This window comes from Sorex fumeus, unplaced genomic scaffold, assembly GCF_029834395.1.
Source record: "Sorex fumeus unplaced genomic scaffold, SorFum_2.1 ptg000072l, whole genome shotgun sequence".
Lineage (NCBI taxonomy): Eukaryota > Metazoa > Chordata > Mammalia > Eulipotyphla > Soricidae > Sorex > Sorex fumeus.
The window spans coordinates 15,843,412-15,864,017 of record NW_026606129.1 but is presented as its reverse complement, the minus strand read 5'-3'; the positions used below and the strand labels follow the sequence as shown (position 1 = coordinate 15,864,017).

The 20,606-nt window shown below is 45.6% G+C and overlaps 1 protein-coding gene across 4 annotated transcripts in view; it reads right to left on the bottom strand.

Moving 5' to 3' along the window:
• Positions 1-1,398: 1,398 nt before the first annotated feature.
• CPNE4 (copine 4) overlaps positions 1,399-20,606 on the bottom strand; it is a 523,974-nt gene continuing 504,766 nt past the window's right edge. For all 4 annotated transcript variants that reach the window (XM_056129315.1, XM_056129317.1, XM_056129318.1 and 1 more), the window contains exons 14-16: positions 15,859-15,992; positions 9,485-9,721; positions 1,399-3,115 (exon numbers count right to left, since the gene is read on the bottom strand). In XM_056129315.1, coding sequence (XP_055985290.1) covers positions 2,981-3,115; positions 9,485-9,721; positions 15,859-15,992 — 506 coding nt within the window. In that variant the 3' untranslated portion in view covers positions 1,399-2,980. The remainder of the gene's footprint in view (positions 3,116-9,484; positions 9,722-15,858; positions 15,993-20,606) is intronic.

The following is a 20,606-nucleotide window of genomic DNA, read 5'->3' as shown; positions in this document are numbered from 1 at the left end:
TCCGATTTTGCACTGTGGAACCACTAGGAGAACAGAGGTACTTCCTACACTTTGGTTTGGATGGTGTCTAATCCAGTTTTACTGTGTTGAGTTTTACTTATTATTAATTGGTGGGTTATGCATAAAAAAACAATTTAAAAAAAATTTTTGGACAAGAGATTTATCCAATTCTCTTGAAAACTCCAGTGACTTGACTACACCAAGGCCATTCTGGTACATGTTGGGGAGAGGGGTAGCTGCCTCTGCTGGGTACACACAGCCCAGTTTCACATCCGTTCCCTCCTAACCCTGGACTCCCCTGCCTTACCCCTCTCTGCTCTGCCTGTCCTTCTGCTCCTTTTCCTTCCTCCACTGGGCTTGTACAGTGCGTTGTGGTCAGATGCAATCTAAATGGGTTGAATTCTGGATGTTGGGAGAACCTGACTGCATCCTGAACCACTTATCCTGTTCCCACAGGGATGCAGCACATCACAAAAGGCCAAGATCCCACACGGAGAAGCTAAGATTACTGGGAAAGACAGAACTTTCTGAAATAGAAGCAAAGATCAGGCAAAGATCAACTCTCCAACAGTTGGCTACCTAACCAGGAGGTCAACTACCAGGAAGGGTGTTGAAATGGGAATTCAACAATGAATGTAGCCTCAGGAGTTAGCTTGTCTGAGATCATATCTGGTACTGGGTTTGAGAGCTGTGTGGCCTTGGGTTAACTACTTGGCTTCTCAGTGTCTCCACTTCCTGATCTTCAAATTGAGACTAATACTACTGACAGGGCTGTTGGGACAATGAGATGAGAGTCTATAACACCACTGAGGGCAGCACCAATAGCTCTGTGGACTATAAGCTTTCAACACTTTTAGCTTTTATTTTTATTTTGCTTTTGAGCTGGGTTTGTCTAGTACTAAAAAGAAAGTAAACTCTCTGAGATTCAGCTAGGCAAACCATCATCTGCCTTACTATCGTCATACTGATCCCAGGAGTCCTGGTATGAAAGTAGAAGATTCTAATAGAGGGTTCTAATACTTGAGAGTGATAAACTGAATCATTTTGATTGGCATCCAGAAACACAATCCACCTACTCAATTTACAGTAGATTTTCTATGAGTTAAGAGGCAAAAGTTCATTCATTCATGCATGCATTCATTCATTTGATTAGCCAGCTATATTTTCCATCTCTCGGCTGCTTCTGTTCAGTGCAGTTCATGTCATCTGTTGCGGTTAAGACAAAAAGCAGATTATTTCTGTTGGAAGGGGCTTTAATGCTGTCATTTCATGTTTGTTAAAAATAATGGGTCATGTTTTCAGGGCATCGTGAAAGAGTTACTCCTCATTTGAGGCCACATCACTTACATGAAATAAATCACTGGAAATCGCCTTAAACAGAGAAACAAGACTCTTAACTCTTGAACACATTAAGTTAGTACCCAATTTATTCATAAAACGATACAGTTTAAATATTTGAGGTTTTTTTCAGTCATACATTTTTACTGCCATTCCCAAAATGTTGTGCATTTGGCTGACATGTATTTGCAAAATTAGGATCTGTAATTATAACACTGGGAATCATACAGGCATTTGATTTGGTTGTTTCTTCCCCCATCAACAAACAAACAAATAACAAACAGATCTCTTGTACATTACTATTTACTTCCCTAGGTCTCAAAACAAATCAGTTTTACCTTGTGCTTTTATGCCTGACAAACACACTCGTTCATTTCTTTAGGAGAAGATTTTACAAGTGAAAAACATTTATTTTTTTGGTTCAAGACCAGCAAACTTACAACAAAACACTTCCAGACCAAACAATGATTTTCTCTTGGGAGCTCTTAAAAGACTCTTCCATACTCTACTTGAAGTTCTGCTCAGTGGGCCAGCCCTGGGGCATCATACCACATGGCCATGGACTCCCTAACATTATTATGATTCCTTTGAGGACTCCAAGGTCACTGCTAGGGATTGACATAAAAAATGGAACCATTCATGCTATGGGGTAAGATACCTCCTTTAAGAAGGCAAGGGCTGGCCAGGAGGCATGCATTCTAGTCTGTTTAAGTAAGAGGTGTGACTAGAAAGCAGTGAGACTGATTGCAGGTAGGTTGCAGCTTCTGAAATCAGTTTCATGGCTTTCTGCTCCCACCTTTGAGACCGCAGGGTCTTTGTGCTATTGGCTGGGAGATATGCCATTCTCAGAAGATTACGTGCCATCCTGCTTCTGATGATCTCTACAGTAGAATCACAGCCTCATGCCTACAACCTCAGTTTTCTGGTTGTGCTCTAAGGACTCCACTGGCATCATCTGGGATCTTGGGCCCATGCAAACCCATTGCCTTGGTCTGAATTTCACTGAGATCCTCAGGCAATTTGAATGCACAGTAAAATGGGAGAGGTACTGTGTTAGGTTTTCCAGACTCATGGCAAGAAGGCTATCCCTTGGTGGATCAAACTCTTTTTCAGTAGAGAGAACATTCTGAGCAGGAAGGAATTATAGATAACAACTGCAAAAACAATATTGGTATATTTTTATTTTAAACATGCAAAATACAGTCCATGCATCTGCCATTTTGAAAAGTCTCCATCCCCTAACAGATAAAACCAAATTATGTTTTGGCTATCAACATTCAATAAATGTTTCAAAATGCTTTACAGTGTAAAGATAATAAGAAATTTAGCAAAATTTCAACAAACCTGTATAAAAAACAGATACCGATACCATTTTATTATTTCAAGGCGACATGCTGTAAAGAGTAAGTTATAATTATTGTGTTTCTTTGTAAAAAGTCTTTAACAATACAAGGGCTTAACAGATCCAGGCCTCAGGTCTACACATGCAAAAACAAAAACAAAAAGGGAAACAGAAAGTAGTTTAAAAATCACCAAAACGTGCTATTTTTAAACGCATATGTGGGTGTTTTAAGTATAGGAGTAGTAGAAGTATTAAATATTAGTGGAATAGTATTTCAGAACTCTGTAAAATGTGTGGTGTTCATGGTGCTAGTGTCCGGGAAGACTCATACACTTCTGATGAACATTTTGGTTTAATCCCTTTGCCATTGTAATAGTCCACGACTTGATTTGGGACTTCAGCCAACACGCTCTTTGCCAGGGCAGCTGGAGATGCCTGCAGGGAAGGAGAAATGAGCATCAATTTGGTCATGGACCAAAAGGCAAGCCTTGCACTGGAAAGCTACTCTCATACATTCACTCATTCATTCATTCATTCCCTCACTCTCTTTATTTGTTGAGAGTTCTATACTAAGCAAGAGCTGACAGGTCATTGGAAAATGAAACTTTAATTTTTCAAATGCAAGTCTCAACATACAGTCACTCTTGAAGCTGGGTAAAAATGAAAGGACAGAAAGAATTGTCCTGAAGTTTTGTTTCTGATTTCATTCCATTCCAGACAATATGTTTATAATGGTCCAGCCTCTGTACTAGGATGGATGGTGGGGGTGGGAAGGTTAGGTTCTTGCCAGTGGGTAAGTTACAGTCAAGTGAGAGGAGCCTGGTGTGGCCAATACTAACTGTATGATGAGACAGAACATGCCACCTGCATTCAGCAACATACAAAAGAAAGGAGCTTTCTATACATTAGAACTATCCTAGAGTTCATCAGAATCTATATTTTAACACAATGCTACAAGTTTCCTAGGTATACTGAAATTTTAGAAGTGGGGCTCTCAAGAGTTACAAACACTATGTAGTTTGAGAACAGGAAGTTAAATTACCCTGAAAGATGAAACTGTTGGAGATGTGCCCTATAGGGATGGAGATGCAGGACTGGTTAGGGATCCAGTTGGAAATGAGTTGAGATGATGGAGCATCCTGAAACTTGGACCAATGATAGGGAACATTTTTCTCCCACCCTATGGACTCACTGTATGACTTGGGGGATGGAGGCTAATGGAGGCTGATAATTCTGTCTGGACTCTGTAGTCATACTGAACTGGGTCTGCTTTGGGATTCAACCCTTTAGTATTAACTGCAAGTCAAGTTTTATTTAAACCTTATTATCAGACACTATGGCAGAGGTGAAAAATTTGAAGAGAAGAGAGCAGTTTGGAAGTGTTGGAGCTCAGTAAAGAACCCAAAGGACAGAGAGCTGCCCTTCATGAAAAGAATTTGTTCTATCTTAGCGATTTTAAGTAATTTGAAATCAGAGCTACATATCTGGGAAACAATCTGAAAAGAGTGAGTTTTTTTTATATAACCCTTTTTATTCTGGATACCTCAGCATGCAAAACATGTGCCATCCATGAACACACTCTTGTTTTAAAAATAACTTCTCAGGGATGTATATTACATTCTGAGTCATGTGTCCTGGGTTAAATCGAGATTCCGACTCTCTCCTTGCTATCATGTCTCAGACACATTTAAAGACCACGTCATTGATTTGCCAGCTTTCTTAACATCTAATGATGGCATTATGCCCTAGTTTTCCTCTTTCAGATGAAAACGAATGTTTCCTGGGTCCTTGAAATGATTTCTGTTCCTATTTTAGGGGATAAATATGGTCGACTGTTTCCCTTTTCACTTACTCTTTGCACTGAACTAGAACGTGATTTCTGGAGCTATGGCAACCATTTTTCCATTTTGAGATAAATGGAATATGATACGATTGAATCACTGACAAAACAAATGTTAAAAGCTTCCAGTCCCTAATTTTTAGCCACATGAGAAGAACATATTCAGATTTATAAATTCTAGGATTTTTCAACCTCTGTGCTATGAATGTGTTGGCCCTGATTGCCTTTATGTGGGGACTATCCTGTATGTGGTAAAATGTTTGCCAACCTCCATGGCCTCCATCTACAAGATGCAAGTAGCACCCCACAACTGTAACCATTAAAAATTGTGTACAGAGAACTGCCAGGATCATCCTGGTGGTCCCCAGTCACCACTAACCAAGCAAGCAACACAACATTGTAGAGACTGAGCATTAAACTGTCCACCTTGTTGTTCAAATACTGCCAGGAGTGATCTCAGAGCCCAATCAGTGTTATTGGAACATCACCCCCATCCACAAATCTACCTTGGGAAGCAAAGTCATCCTTGGACAAGAACCACACATGTGGAACCAGAGTGGTAGTATAGTGGGTAGGGTGTTTGCCTTGCGCACGGCCAACCTGGGTTCAGTCCCCAGCATATGGGCCCCTGAACAGGAATGTTCTCTGAGAATAGAGCCAGGAGTAAGTCCTGAGCAACACCGGGTGTGGTCCTTCCCAAAAGACAACCACACATGTTATCTGCTGTAGATAAATTTGCTCTGGTGGGAAGATAAAACTATTCCTAAACAGCGCTGTCCAATAGAACATGCAGTTCAAAGTACAGCCAGTGAGATGGAAACACAAATCTAGTATTGCATGAATTTCAAATGATTATCTGCTACTGTATTGGTCAGTGTGGTTCCCAGGTGATGATTCTGAGTTCCCCTTGCTTACTGTGCTGGTGATTCCAATGAGCAAATGGGGGAAATGCCAGACAAATCGGGGCCTTTGGCAATGTTTATATACTAGTTGCACTCACTCACCACGACATGGGCCAGAGTCTGTGCTAGCTAACTTTTTACTGGCACCCCCTCTCCCAATTTGTGTCCTTTTTGCCTTGTGTGACAGAACCAGGTCTGTGGCACAGACAGGTTAAGTCACTCTCCTGGGGCCACAGAGCCTGGAGCCTGCATGCTGTTTGCTCTTAAGCCTCTATGCCCAAGGCAGTCTGAAGACAGACAGTGCAGCAGCCACTGACTTCTATTGGCTCCTCATCTTCTCTTTTATTTACAGCTCATTGAATTTAGAGTAGATTCATTTAGATAATGAAATGGGCTTTAAAGTCTCATTTGAAATCCATAAAGATAAGGGGGAGGGTGACTAGCTCCTGTCATCCCGGGGGCAGTCATTCCTGTAGCAGGAAGGGGCAGCAGCACAGAGACCAGGAGCAAATCCCACTTTCTTGCCCCACACAGGGCTCTCCCCTCGTGACCAGTGTCCCCCAACTCCCTCTCACCAAGGCTCTGCTCCTACCTGCTTCCTGTGCATATTATGAGACCCTCCTGCGGCCACTGCTCCCTGCTCTGAAGTCTGGTAGCAACATAGTGCCTCTTTGTCACCCTTCAAGGGCATCTTAGCAGGACACAGTTCTGCTGACACCTAAGTGGCAACCCTGCAAGTCTCCAGAACATTCCTGAGGTTTGAATCTTACTGCTGTAGACTTAGGACCTAGCACATGACCTGAACTTGAACTAGACTCTCCATGAGTGTTGGAGGAGGAGGAAGTGGAGGAAGAGTATTGGGGTAGAGGTTTGAAGCTTGCAGTGACACTGAGGAAGCACGAAGCTCTGTGTCTGTGTGTGTGTGTGTGTGTGTGTGTGTGCGCGCGTGCACGCGCACGCATGTGTGAGTATGTGAATGTGCACATGTCTGAGTACACGTGTTTGTTAGGGGAAGTTTATAAATCTCCTTGGGGTAAGCTTTTTGACCCTTTTCATGCCAGCAAAGCCCTGATGGGTCACTGATGCTGAGAAATGGGGCGCCTCTCTCCACATGTTGGGCACCATGCAAGGAGGCAGCTGCATGGATGAGCATGAAGCATCCACTCAGCTTGTCTGAGCACATCCCTCCTGGTAGGGGACATGCTATTTCTGCTCCTCTCTCCTCCTTGCTTTCCAGTCATATGCATAATTTGCAGGGCAGCCAGGCTTCTTTTATGTAACCCATGGTGGTTTTATCTGAAAACATCCTCAGGGAATATACTGAAGAAAGTTGCTCTCACTCATGGTGTCACTGACAGTGTGATGGGGGATGGGGGTGGTCAAGGATTGATTTTATGCTTCTCTGATACATCTAGTGAGACTGCAGAGAGCTCCTTACCCAGAGAACTGTGATTGTGTGGTAAAAGGACTCTGGGCAGTACTTTCTTGCTTAGGGGACCCTAGAGCCAGGCATGCTCTCCCTTGTGACCCAAGGCAGAAAGAAGCTTGGCATGTGATCTGAGTGCTACTCCACAGAGGTCGCAGAACTAACCACTGGCCCTGGAAGGGGTCATAATTAATCATGATTCATTCATCCACCTACGTCCCTGATACTCCTCACCAGCATCACTGGGGTACCAAGGTGAGCCCCAACTGATGTGCCCAACTTGGGCATGCAGTGGGTGTGTGGTGATGTTGGGGTGGAGGAGAAAGGCTTTTCCAAAGCACACCCCCCCCCAGGAGTACTAGGAGAGGAGAGCACCTCACTAGACTTTCTTCTCCTGACTTGAAGCAACTGGCTGGGGACAGAGGTGCTGGCGGTTGAGGGTTGCAGTAGGACCTGGAGACAAGGGGTACAGATCAAGGCAGGCAGAAAGAGGTTTAGGGACAGAGTCTCCCCAGCAAAGGGAGAACATTCTCATTATTGCAAAGGGTCTTTAGAGTAGTTTCAGGCTATGAAAGATTCAGGGGCCATCTTGCTGGGGATATTAAGATACTGGACAGTGGGGGGCATTGATGGTGGAGGGATTGGGGGAATTTCTGGGTTCTTGGGTGACTCTCGTGAGTGGGAGAGGATAGAAGATGATGGAGGACTGTCTGTGGCTACTCACATTACCCCCCAAGGACTGCTGGGGCAGAGCTGAGGATGCATGAGGGGGTCCTCCTGAGACCAGCAGCCCTGAAAGAGTACTGAAGGAGGAAATAGCTCCAGGGCCATCAAAACCCAAGAGGTTCAGGGTTTTGTAGGAATTGGGAAGATTCTCATCTTTCATTAGGACATCCAGAAAAATTGCTGCTGAGTACTTTTGCTGAGGTATTGATTTGGGTTCAAGATGTAAAAGCTCTTGTTACAAGTGGAGAAAACTGGTAAGATTTTTATCTTCTACAGAAGGTAATCCCTGCAATTTGGGGAGGGGAATGGGGCTTCCCAAGCTGTGCTGACAGGGACTTGAAACCCCCTCCTGACAATTCTCTGGTCCTGTGGTTCTCAGGATTGGATCAGTCAAGGTCAGGCCATCCTGGTGTGCCCGTGGGCCTCTGGAACTGCACCCATCAGTGCTGGGGGGACCATGGGGTGCTGAGATTCCAGATGCCAGCAAGGTGTGTACCCTCACTCCAGTACTGCTTCTCTAGAACCTCTTCCCCAATTTCCATTTAACCCTTTAAGCCACGATCCAGTTTGAAAGCGGCCTTAGCAAAGTCATTCCAGCATTTTTCCTGATGGACCGCAGTTACCTCATTTGGAAGGGCTCTCTCCTGAGTTAAATAAATCTAATGCTGCTTATTATAGATTTATGGAGCATTTGGAGCCAAGCCAATACCAGCTCCTTCCGGGGCACAGAGCTTTACACAAGAACAAAAGTTGTGTACCTGCTGCATCTCATTACTTTCACCTGGCAGCCTCAAACAGGGTGGGGGACCCCAGAGGTACCCGAATCTACTGCTGAGGACAAGTACCAGGGAAGGGCTGGCTGCCACAGTCACATGATCCCTGTCTACAACTCGGGCTGCACTTCTTTTGCTGGAGTCCAGCTAGCAGAGGGGGGTAGGGGCAATATAGGTGTAAGGATCAGTGTGGAGGTGAGGTGTCTGTCTCAGTAGATACATGGGACAGATAGATTGCTCCATAGCTGGAAGAACTGCCTCATGAGCAAAGGGGAGAAGGCAGCTGGAATAGAGAAGGGATCGCTAAGAAAAAGATGGCTGGAGGAATCAGTCAGGATGGGAGATGTGTGAAGAAAGTGGATAAAGGACCAAACATGATAACCTCTCAGTGTCTGTATTGCAAACCATAATGCCCCAAAGTAGAGAGAAAGTATGGGGAATCATGTCTGCCATGGAGGCAGGGGGAGGGAGGGAGAGGAGGTATATCGGAGATACTGGTGGTGGGGAATGTGCACTGGTGGAGGGATGGGTATTTGATCATTGTGTGATTATAACCCAAACATGAAAGCTTGTAACTATCTCACGACGATTCAATAAAATTTAAAAAAAAAAAAGAAATGTCTGTCTCTATTACACCTCTAGAGTTAACATCACCTAAGCTGGGGCCCAAACTACAACTATTCAGCATAAAAATGTTATGGGGGAGGGGCATGTGTGCCCATGACCAGGGTTCGAGACTCAGTACCCCATATGTTTCCTTGAGCTCTGCCAGGAATGATATCGGAGAAGCGAGCCAGGAGTGAGTAAGCTCTGCTACCCACCCCCAAACACAAGTAACTGTCAAGGAATCAGACTGGGGGTATGGGAGAGAACTTGAGCTCAGAAGAGGAGGGATGGGGGTACCAGGGAACCGGAACATGGCTTGCCCGAAAACTCCCATGGTAAAAAACAATGTAGACCACGTTGTGTAAATAAAATAGAAAAATTATAGAATTTGAGCAAGGAAATAAAACAAATGTCTGATAGAGCCTGGTGTGGGGACCAGCCCCCTTCCGCACCCCGACCTGGGACACTGGTTCCCCACAACCCTTGGTGCACACCCGTGGCCCCGAGCTGGTTTTGCTGTCCAGTGCTTACGTGTTTGAAGTTCCGGAAGGGCACGAACTGGACGATGTCACGCAGCACTGGTTCGCCCTTGGGGGACCGCAGGATGCCGTCATCGCCGTCCAGCATCTGCATGTCACTGAAGTCCGCATTGCCCACGCCCACGATGATGACTGACATGGGCAGGTGCGAGGCGTGGACGATGGCCTCCCGTGTGTCAGCCATGTCCGTGATGACACCATCCGTGAGGATGAGCAGGATGAAGTATTGCTGCCGTTGGGGGAGCGCCCGCAGCACGGAGAGGGAGGAAGTTGGGGGCACAAGCACAGTCGGTTATGGACAGGCCCGGGTACCACCAGTCCGGCGCAGCCTCTGGGAGCTGGTCCTGACGGTGGCCGGGGCGGGGGTGAGGGATGGGGGGATAGGAGGAATGGGCAGCTGGGAGGGAAGGCAAAGTGCCCACTCTCATTCCCAACTCCCTCCGCTGCTCTGCATCTTCACCTCCTCAGCTCTCTCTTTCTGTCTCTGTTTCTATCTCTGTGTGTCTCTGTCTCTCTTTCTCTGTCTCTCTTGGTCTCTCTCTTTCCTTGTTTTTGTCTCATTGTCTCTGTATTTGTCTCTCTGTCTCTATCTCTGTCTGTATCTTTCTATGTCTCTTTCTCTGTCTCTCTGACTCTCTGTCTCTCTGTCTCTCTCTGTCTCTCTCTCTCTGCTACTGTGTCCTAAAGGCGCCTCTGTAGCACTAAGTTGTTTTTTTCTTTTTTCTTTTTCTTTCTTTTTTTTTTAAACTGCTTTCATGGGTATTGGGGAGTCATTAAAGAGATGTAGAAATAACCTAAGGATTCTTAGATCAACTGATAAGGAAAGAAAAATGTGACATGTGGGCCAGAGTGATAGTACTGCAATAGGTAGGGTGCTTGACTAGCATGCAGTCAATCTGGGGTTTGATCCTCAGCATCCCATATGGTCTCCTGAGCCCTGTCAGGTGTGATTTCTGTGTACAGAGCCAGGAGTAAGGCTTGAGTACCTCTGTATGTGACTCAACAAACAAACAAACAAACAAACAAAAACCAAACCCAAACAAAGACAAGTACATGCATATCATGGAATAGTTTTCTGCCATACTAAAGAAGCAAACTGGCAACATGCAACAATGTAGATGAAGGGACTGGAGCCATTATACAGGGCACTTTCTCTGCACAATACCCACCCGATTTAATCCCTGGTGTATGGTTCTCCCAAGCATCAGCAAGATTGATCCCTGAACACAGAGCCAGGAGAAAGCTCTGAGCATTGTGAATGGAGCTCAACAGCTCCACCCCTCCAAAATAACAACAACAAACCACTATGGATGAATCTTGACTATTTTATAAGTAAATCACTCATAAGAAGACAAATATTGCATGGCTCTATTTATGGTGGGAGGAGTAAACTTCATAGATTCAAAATCAAAGGGATGCTGGTTGTCATGATTCGGTGGTTGGGGGAACTGGGATGTGACCATAAAGAATCGTTAAATTCAGTGAAGCAGGAGAAGTAAGTTCTAGAGATGTGATGTTCTATAGTGCATCTAGCCAACAATATTCTGTTGCAAACTTGAACACCTATCAAGAGGTACAGACTTCACGTTAAATGTTCTTTTTTTTTCTTTTTGAGTCACACCAGCATTGCACAGGGGTTACTCCTGGCTCATACATTCAGGAATTACTCTTGGCGGTGCTCAGGGGACCATATGGGATGCTGGGAATCAAACCTGGGCCAGCAGCATGCATGGCAAATGCCTTACCTAACTGTGCTATCACTATAGTCCCTTAAATGTCCTTAACACAATACAAAGGGACAGTGGTGGAGAGGTGTGGGCACTACTGTCCATATGGAGGGTCATGGCAATGCAGTAACTTTGTCCATCAATGCTGAGAATTTTTTTTTTATTAGCAAAACACATAGCACAGCGGGTAGGGCGTTTGCCTTGCACGCAGCCAACATGGCCGACCCGAGTTCGATTCCTCCGCCCCTCTCGGAGAGCCCGGCAAGCTACCGAGAGTATTCGATATGCCAGACATAGTAACAACAAAGTCTCCAATGGAGACGTTACTGGGCCCGCTCGAGCAAATCGATGATCAACGGGAGGGCCTTTACTTACTTTACTTACTTTAGCAAAACACCATGTGGTACATTTGCTGACCTTACAAGTTTTTGTACTTGGGTTTTGGTCATACAATGATCGAGTACCCATCCCTCCACCAGAGCCCATTCTCCACCACCAATGGTCCCAGTAACCCTCCTACCCCTCCCATAACCCCATCCCATCCCGCCTCTATGGCAGGGCATTGCCTTTTGTTCTTTCTCTTGTTTTGGATGCTAAGGTTTGCAAAAGAGGCATTGAGTGGCAAACACGTTCTGTCTATAGTCTACTTTCAGTGCTGAGAATTTTTGTGCTGCACAGATCTTACTACTGGCTCTGTGCTCAAGGATCAGTCCTGGGTGGGCTTAGGGGACCAAATGTGGCACCAAGGATTGAGTCAGGATAGACTGTGTGCCAGTCGACTGCCTTATGCCCTGTGTTATGTCCCTGGTCCTAAACAACATTTTTGTTTTTTAAGAGTCTTAAACTGCCCACTGCCTAAAATGGGGTGAGAGCAACAGAGCAACAGAATTTTAAATTCTGCTTCATTTTCATGTGAACTTCAAATAAATGGGTGCCTGATCCATTTATAGGAAACCTCAGAAGTTTGTCGGGATAACCAGAAAGTACCAGAGTGAAAAATCCTTCTCCACAGGATGCACTCCTGAAGGGCAGGGCGCATGCCCTGCATGAAAGGGGATTCTTCACTCCACAGATCTTTGTGTCATTGAGTGAAGCCCCTTCTGTGTTCCCTCCCTCCAGCCTTTGTACTTCACCTCCTCCTGCCTGGGGTCTTCACTGTGTTCCCAGCTCAGTGCCTCTAGGAACAAAACCCCTGTCCCCACTTTTCATGGCCCCTCCCCCATGTCCCATCACACCCCGCATCCAGACACAGTAGAATTGTCAAGTCCTCACATAAGGCTGGGAAAGGAATTTCTGTGCAGGGACAGTAATAAATAGTTCAGACTTCTCCGAGCCATGCTAGTTACCTAAGGCAATGACAGAGCTCTGACAAGTGTCGGGCAGAAAGAGCCACCAACAAACTTCATCTGCATGGAGGTGGCTGTGTTCCAGTGAAAGTTTCCTGAGGGATGCTGAAATCTGAATGTCATCGCATTTTTACGCTCCATGAAATCCTCTTTCGGTTGTTTTTCCCAATCATTAAAAAATGCAAAACCTATTCTGAGCTTGCAAGCGATTGAGAAAATGGGCCTCGGGATGTCGTTTGCTGAAGTCCACTGGGGAGTGAGAGGCCCAACATGGGCCTGCGAGCAGGCTGTCTGTGAACTCGGGGTAGTTGATATTTTTATTTTCATAACCTGCAGCGTATCTTTATCATTTTTTTCTAGTTACAAACATCATTGGCAAAATCAAATTAGCGTTAGCTGTATTTGTAACTCAATTGCCTAAAGAAAATACAGATTGTCGCCTGTTAGATCACAGTGACTGCCAACAGCCCGATATATCATTTACACTCCACTCTACTTTAGAATTAGAGAACTATTAGATTAGCTTTTGGTTCTTCGGTTCTTCTAATGTAATATTAATAAAAGAAGTATTTTATGACTCTTGATGATGCATCTGTGTTGCATTTAAAAATAGTTGCTAACAGCATTTCAATATGATTAGCTGATTTTCTAATATATATTTCATTTGGTGCAGTTAAAACCACTTCTGAGGAGTTCGTGGGATACACAGCAGCTGGTGAACAGGGAACAAGAAGCTTAAGAACCCCTGGTCTGAAGAGTTTGTCAGGAGTTTAGAATTTGAAACTTTAGGTTCTTTGCAGGTGATAAGAGTGGAAGGCCGAGGGCCAGACCAAAACCCTGATGGAGGACATAGCACAGGGTTAAGGCTTCCAGGGCACTGCCGCCACTGCAATCCCTGGCACTACAAGGTCCTCTGAGCTCTGCCGGGTGTGGCCAGGAGACTCCTCAGACCCTGACATTGGCCAGTTGTGTTAGACAAGAACTATCAGGGGCCTCCAGATCCTCCTAAGCTCTGCCTGGGAGGCCACCCCCACTGTCCTCTTCCCTCCCTGCTGCAAAATCAAACAAACCAACCCTGATGGGAATTTCCAACGAGCTAGCAGTAATACTTGTTTCTAAATTCAGCTAGGAAACTGCACATAGGAAAAAAGAAGAGTCTCTGTCTTGTTCTTAAGTGGCAGGGATATACCCTACAGTGCTCAGGGCTTACTCCTGGCTCTATGGTCTGGAATCACTCCTGGCAGGGCTCAGGGGACCATATGTGGCACCAGGGATTCAACTCGGGTGAGCCACGTGCAAGGCAAGTGACCTATCTGCTGTATTAACTCTCTGGTCCCAAGAATACAGTCTTTGAATGGGCTGGTAGTTTGTGTTTAGATGAAGAGGAAAATCTTTTTTTTTTTTTCATTCTAGAAAAGTTTCCCAAGACCAAGGAGAAAATCCTACTGACAGATTCCCTTAACAGATTCTAAGGCTTAAGTTCTGAGTCCTGAGTAATAGTGGGCGCAAAGGGTCTTAGGGGTTATAGAAAGACCCAGAAACACCACTAGGGATTCTAGCCTCAGTGTTCCTGAACTCTGGGGCAGATGAGGTGGTTATTTGGATTGGATTATCCCTGTACTGTCTCCTGATGGGCCCTTTCAGGGGCCGCTTCGGGAGTGAGTAAGGGCTTATGTCAGCCCCAACTCCAGACCAACAGGCACTTTTATTTTTGTGAGTCCAAACACCCGACAGAGACTGAGATGGTTCACTTTTCAAATCATGCTCTTGGGGAGAAAGGAGAAGAGAGAAGTTTGCATCCTCTCCTTTCACTGAGATTTAGGAAGAAGATGCTGTGAATATCAAATCCATTCTATAGTTTGGCTTTCTAAGCCTGACTTTTTAATTTTAGGTTCTGGTGATAAACAAAATGTTAGTAAAATAAAATGAAATACTAACCTTGTTCAACCCTTCTCCCTGACTTACATCTCTGAGGATGCAGTGGGCGTGAGGCCTCTGGGAATTTGACTAGATAGAGGCCGCCGTTAACTCAGAGAAGTTTGGGGGAGGAAAGTTACTGGGGAAGGAGACCATGGGAGAAGAAATGAAGAGAATGAGACAAGGCAATTCTTTCAATGAATTTTTTTCTCCAAAGGAGATAAAAATAAGAAACAGTAGCTAAAGGTACAGTGGTATCAGAGGAGACATTTGAATTTGAACAGGCACTATTCCAGCATGTGTGTTTGCTAGTCATCAGGAAAAAGGGGGAAAAGATGCTAGAGAATGAGAGCTTCTAGCTGCTTACTTCATCGTGCTGGGGTACCCGGGGAGGAGTATTATTGAAGCACAGGAGAAGTGGTTAGTGAGAGACATACTTCTGCATCGACTCTAAGACAAGCACAGCTTCAGGGCAAACGGGTAAAGGTGATGAAAGACAAGAAGTACAGTCCAATCTCCTCATACAAACAGGATTTGGGGACCCAGGAGAAATCATAGGGGGGAAAATTTTAGTAATATTGGATAAATCTGGGGGGATATCAAAATCTAAAAAAGAACCATGTTGTTATCAATGAAAGTGAGACAGAAAAAAATGATCAGGGTGCTTTGTTTAACTCTCAATTTAGAAGTAAAACAAACGCTATTTGGGCTCATGCCCCAAATCCCTAATACATTGTGAGTATAAAATAATATTATTATTATGGGAAAACATGAGATTGCCATAAAAATATTAAAAAATAAAAGAAAATTCTCAGGCCATTCTATCCCTACCAATGTGAGAGGGTTCTTGCTTCGATGCATGTGTTACTGCGCGTGGCCATCAGGGGGCAGAGTTATCCATTTTACTTTTGCTGCCCTTCCATCTGTAGTTTGGGTACAGGGGAAAGCAAGCAAGCTTGTTTTGGGACAGGTTTTTTGTTTTTTATTTCCCTTTTTCCCATGGGCTATCGTCCATGAGCCATTGTTGTGTTCCCTGCGTTCCATTAGTGTTGCAGACATGTTGAGACTTTTATTTTTTTAATGTGTTTTGGGGGCCACACCCACTCACCAGTGCTCAGAGGACCATATGAGATGCTGGAGATCAAACCCAGGTCAACTGCATGCAAGGCAGATGCCCTACCCACTGTACTATTATTCAGGTCCCCATATTGAGACTGAGGATAAGAGAAGGTCTAGTCACATGTCCAAACTCACACATATAGAAATAATTGAATTTACAATTGCAGTGGGAGGGGTGCTATGACCAATATCCAGACCAGGGACACTCCCTTTCCCCCTACTTAGCAAGCTGGCCGCCCTCCCTTCCCTCTCCTTACCGATGCCTCCTTGGTGTTGGTTTCCTCTGAGGCGGACTTGGCAACTTTCTGAATGATGGGGGCGATGTTGGTGGGTCCGTAGAGCTGGAGCTTGGGAAGGCAGCTCTGGTAGGCTTCCACCACCCCTTGAATCCCTTGAAATGGACCAAGAGCAAGAGTTCACTATTTTTACTAATCTATTTATTATTAAACACATACAAGCCAAGCACTGAACCTTATCAACATCAGAGCGATGTTCTGAAGATGTACCTCATGGTGGGTGTTGCTGCCTACACTCCCACAGAAATCAATCAAGATGGAGGTCAAAAGTTGCCTTTTCCCTAAACTCCAGTTCACAAAGAAGATTTCATTTCAAGAACTCAGAACATATGAGCTAGATGACACCCGGTATGTTCCTTAAGTGCAGATACTGGCTTCTAGAAAGAGACCTGTACTGACTGAGGCAGGCAGGGAGATAGGAGAGGGCCCATGGCAACGGGATTTCTGAGAAGTAATAAATCCAATAATACCAAAGCTGCAAGAATTAAGGCCTACACCCGATAAGATTTTCCTGGTGCCAGTGACAACCCTAAAGAGGTTGGACAGCCATCACGATCATCATGGTCCTCCCGTTCAACGATTTGCTGGAGCAGGCCCAGTAACATCTTCATTGTGTTGGAGATTTATGCCATAGAGACATAGAGAATTTATGCCATAGAGACATAAATTTCATCAGAGACTGCAATTAAGGACCTGAAAGAGATTCACTACATCTGAAAGACCACCCACCTCTGCCAGAGAAACTCTAGACTAAAGCAGCCGACCAAGACAGTCTGAGAAATATCCATATAAAATCACAAATCAAAATCACAAATCATCCTGTTATTCGTCAATTGCCTTGAGCAGGCCCCAGTAACGTCCCTTTCATCCTAGCCCTGAGATTATATTCAAGGCTCTTTAGGAGAATGAGACCCATCATTGTTACTGGCATTTGGCATATTGGGTATGCCACAGGGAGTTTGCCAGACTCTGCCGTGTGGGCAGGCTACATTCGATAGCCTGCCAGTTTGTCCAAAGTAGGAATGAGATAATAAGATGTCAATAAGATGTTGCGCAGCCACATTCCGGTTCCGGGAGCTGGATTTTATAGTCTCTGAGTCTTGACTGTTGATGGTATTACATGGCGCCAGGGGGTCATTTGGTGGGTGTGATCCCCGCCTACTGGAATTTGGAGGATCTGTGTGGAGGATGCTCGGCCCCAATCCGAGTAGGCTTGGAGATCTCGGCCCCGGAACTCGCGTGGCTTTGTCCCTCTGCCGGTACCTTCATGTGTGCGGAGAGTGGCCTCAGCATGGTGGTGACTGGTCCTGGAGGTCTTCGGCTGCCGGAGCCCTGGTCGGGGCGAGGAGGAAAGCTCAACCCACTCCCCTCCAAGGGGCCCCGGCGAGGACAGCCAGGCGCGGGGGCAGGAGACTGCACTGTTCTCTTCCGGGAGCTGGTTTTTATAGTCTCTGAGTCTTGGCCGTTGATGAGATTACACGGTGCCAGGGGGCCAGGTGGTGGGTGTGACCCCCACCTACATCCATATAAAAGCCAACCTTAAAGACCATTCAAAGCTCTCTGGCCTTTGGAGAAGCCCGCATTCTCTCTTGAACATGTTACTCTCTCACTGCTCTCCCTCCTTCCCCGTCCTCGAAAACCCTTTAAGATGTTTTACTTCACTGTTTTTCCACTCCTGAAATTCCTTTCTAAGAGCTATGACAAGAACCTGAAGACCCTGGGTCAGGCCTAGGACTGCAAAGAGCATTTCTTGGCTGCAACATGAGTCCATGGTTCCCGAGAGAATGGTGGGGATTAATTCCTGTGCTGAGAAGACCAAACAGATGTGAGGAGTGGCTTGATGGTCATTGGTGGAGCTGGCAGGGCTCTGATCCATGCCGTGCAGGGACTCATCTATAGACTTTACCAATCCTAGCTTTCCCAGACAGCCTCGGGGTGGCAGAGGCACCTCACATAAGACACCCGTGGAGACCCCTGAACTTCAGAAGGTGTAGTGAAGTTACAGGATCTGCCCTGTCATACCACATGTAAGAGACTTAGGATTCAAACCCAGTTCTGTGTGTTTCAAGGGCTGTGCTCCTAGTCACAAGGCAAATAGACTACTTAATTTTTTAAAATAAAATATGTGTATTGGGGGGGGCAGAGGGAGGGAGAGAGAGAGGGAGAGTGTGTGTGTGTGTGTGAGAGAGAGAGAGAGAGAGAGAGAGAGAGAGAGAGAGAGAGAGAGAGAGAGAGAATGAGTCTAGAGAAATGTGCTCAAGAAAGAACACAGGCTGTATAATTCCCAAGCAGGGATACAAACCATTCCCCTTGTCACAGGCAGATAGGGGTAAAGAGGTTTTTGGGAAAGAGTAAAATTTAAGAAGAAATTGCCCAGCTCTGACTAGCCCAAAGGCATGAGGAACACACCTCTTTGAGATGCAAATCCTGAGCTTTTTGGAGACTGAGTCATCAATCAGATGCAGAAACTGAGGCACCCACCACTTGGAGAAGCATGGAGCCCCTTAGGAAAGGAGAAGCTGCAGAAGAATCTAAAGGTTGTGATAAGAATATGAAAGGACCATCAACAGTGAGACTTCCTCTGTGACAAAGCCCTGATTAATTTTTAAAGTTTGTAGCGAACTCCAGGGCAAGACAATTTGGAGAAATTATATATAACCTTCTCCCAAAAGTGCCATTTCGTCGGTAAAGAAACAAACAGCACCCGGCCCAGACAAGGTCAGACCTGAACACCTGAAGAACCTGCCGTCAGTACTCATCAATACACTGGCTCGGCTCTTCACTCGCTACCTGTCTGAATGCAAGGTTCCGTCCCAATGGAAAACCAGCAGGACCGTACTACTGTTCAAGAAGGGAGAGATCCATGACATTGGCAACTATCCCCCGATCTGCCTATTGTCTGTCATCTACAAGTTGTTCACTCGACTCATCCTAAATAGGATTGGCAGAACACTAGATGAAGGACAACCATGCAAGCAAGCCGGGTTCCACAAAGGATTCAGCACCATCGACCATATCCACACAATAACCAAGCTCATTGAGGTTTCTTGGGAGTTCAAGATGCCGCTCTGTTTAACGTTCATTGATTTAAAGAAGGCCTTTGATTCTGTTGAGATGGAAGTGGTCATTGAAGCCCTAGTCAATCAGGGCATTCAAGCCCAACACATCAAGATCCTCCATGAGCTGTATTGCGGATTCACTACCAGGATCTCACCATTCTACAAAGAAGTGATCGTTGATGTCAAGAGAGGGGTGCGGCAGGGTGATACCATTTCACCGAAACTCTTCAGTGCCACCCTCGAGAACATCATGCGACGACTGGAATGGGAAGGAATGGGAGTGAAGATAGATGGTCGGCAACTACACCACCTCCGCTTTGCTGATGACATTGTTTTAATAACACCAAACATCAGCCAAGCGGCACAAATGCTGGCCGACTTTGACCGTGAGTGTGGAAAGGTAGGACTACAGCTGAATCTTATGAAGACAATTTTTATGAGAAACAGCCTTGTTCCTGACGCCCCATTCGCTCTCAATGGAACGACCATCTCTGAATGCAACAGCTATGTGTACGTAGGTCGAGAAGTCAACATGACAAATGACCTGGCACCTGAGCTGCGCAGGAGGAAGAGAGCGGCTTGGAACGCCTTCAAGAACGTCGAAGAAATAGCTAAGAGTTCGAAGAACCTCTGGCTCCGGGCACCTCTCTTTGATTCCACTGTTCTTCCTGCATTAACATATGCCTCAGAGACCTGGGCCCTATGCAAACAGGATGAGAATGCTACTCAGGTCTCCCAAAGAAGAATAGAAAGAGCTATGCTTGGAATATCACGTTTCACTCAAATGAGAGAAAGAATCCGGAGTTCCGACATCCATCGAAGATCAAGAATCAGGGACGCTGTCTCATTTGCCAAGGTGTCAAAAATCAGATGGGCTGGGCACGTAATGAGATTTAAAGACTACCGCTGGATTAGAGCTGTTACCAACTGGATTCCACGGGATGTCAAAAGACCACGTGGCCTACCAGATGGTCAGACTTCTTCATCAAGATCATGAACGATTGGTTTGAGGCTCTTCATGTTCCCAGAGCGAACAGATGCCATTGGGCTACACTAGCATGCGACAGGGACAAATGGAGACATTACTGGCGCCTGCTTGAGCAAATTGACAACTAACGGGAAGTTAAGTAATTAAGTGATCTTCTCCCAAAAGTCACTGGAAGCTCTCCTCCATTTTGAAGATGCCTGTGTTATCTCTTGAACACCTATTAATCTTTCTTTCCCCTCATATCTCTTTCTTTGCATTTCTTTCAGTATGAACTATTTTGCTTCACTATTTCTCCTCCTTCTGACTGACATTCTTTTCTGTGAGGAAAGGTGGTGAATCTGAAATGCCTATGCCAGGTGAGGGCTGCCTTTGCTTTTCCTACAGAAACCAATTCCTCACTCTAGCCGGTGTCCAACAGCTCCCCGAGAACTCTGCTGTCAGGTATCACCTCCCACGCTGTGCAGAGCAAGTGGGCTTCAGGCACAACTTGACTGCCTCCCGGAGCTGTGTGAGCATCCTCGCCCAGTAGATGCTTGTAGCCAACTTTACCAGTCCTGATCCATGACAGGCATTTCCTCAGGTGGCCCAGGTGGGTTGAGCAGAGAGGTGGAAGCATTCTTTTCCCAAGGCTACTTTTCTCGCTCCCCCACTTCACCAAGCCA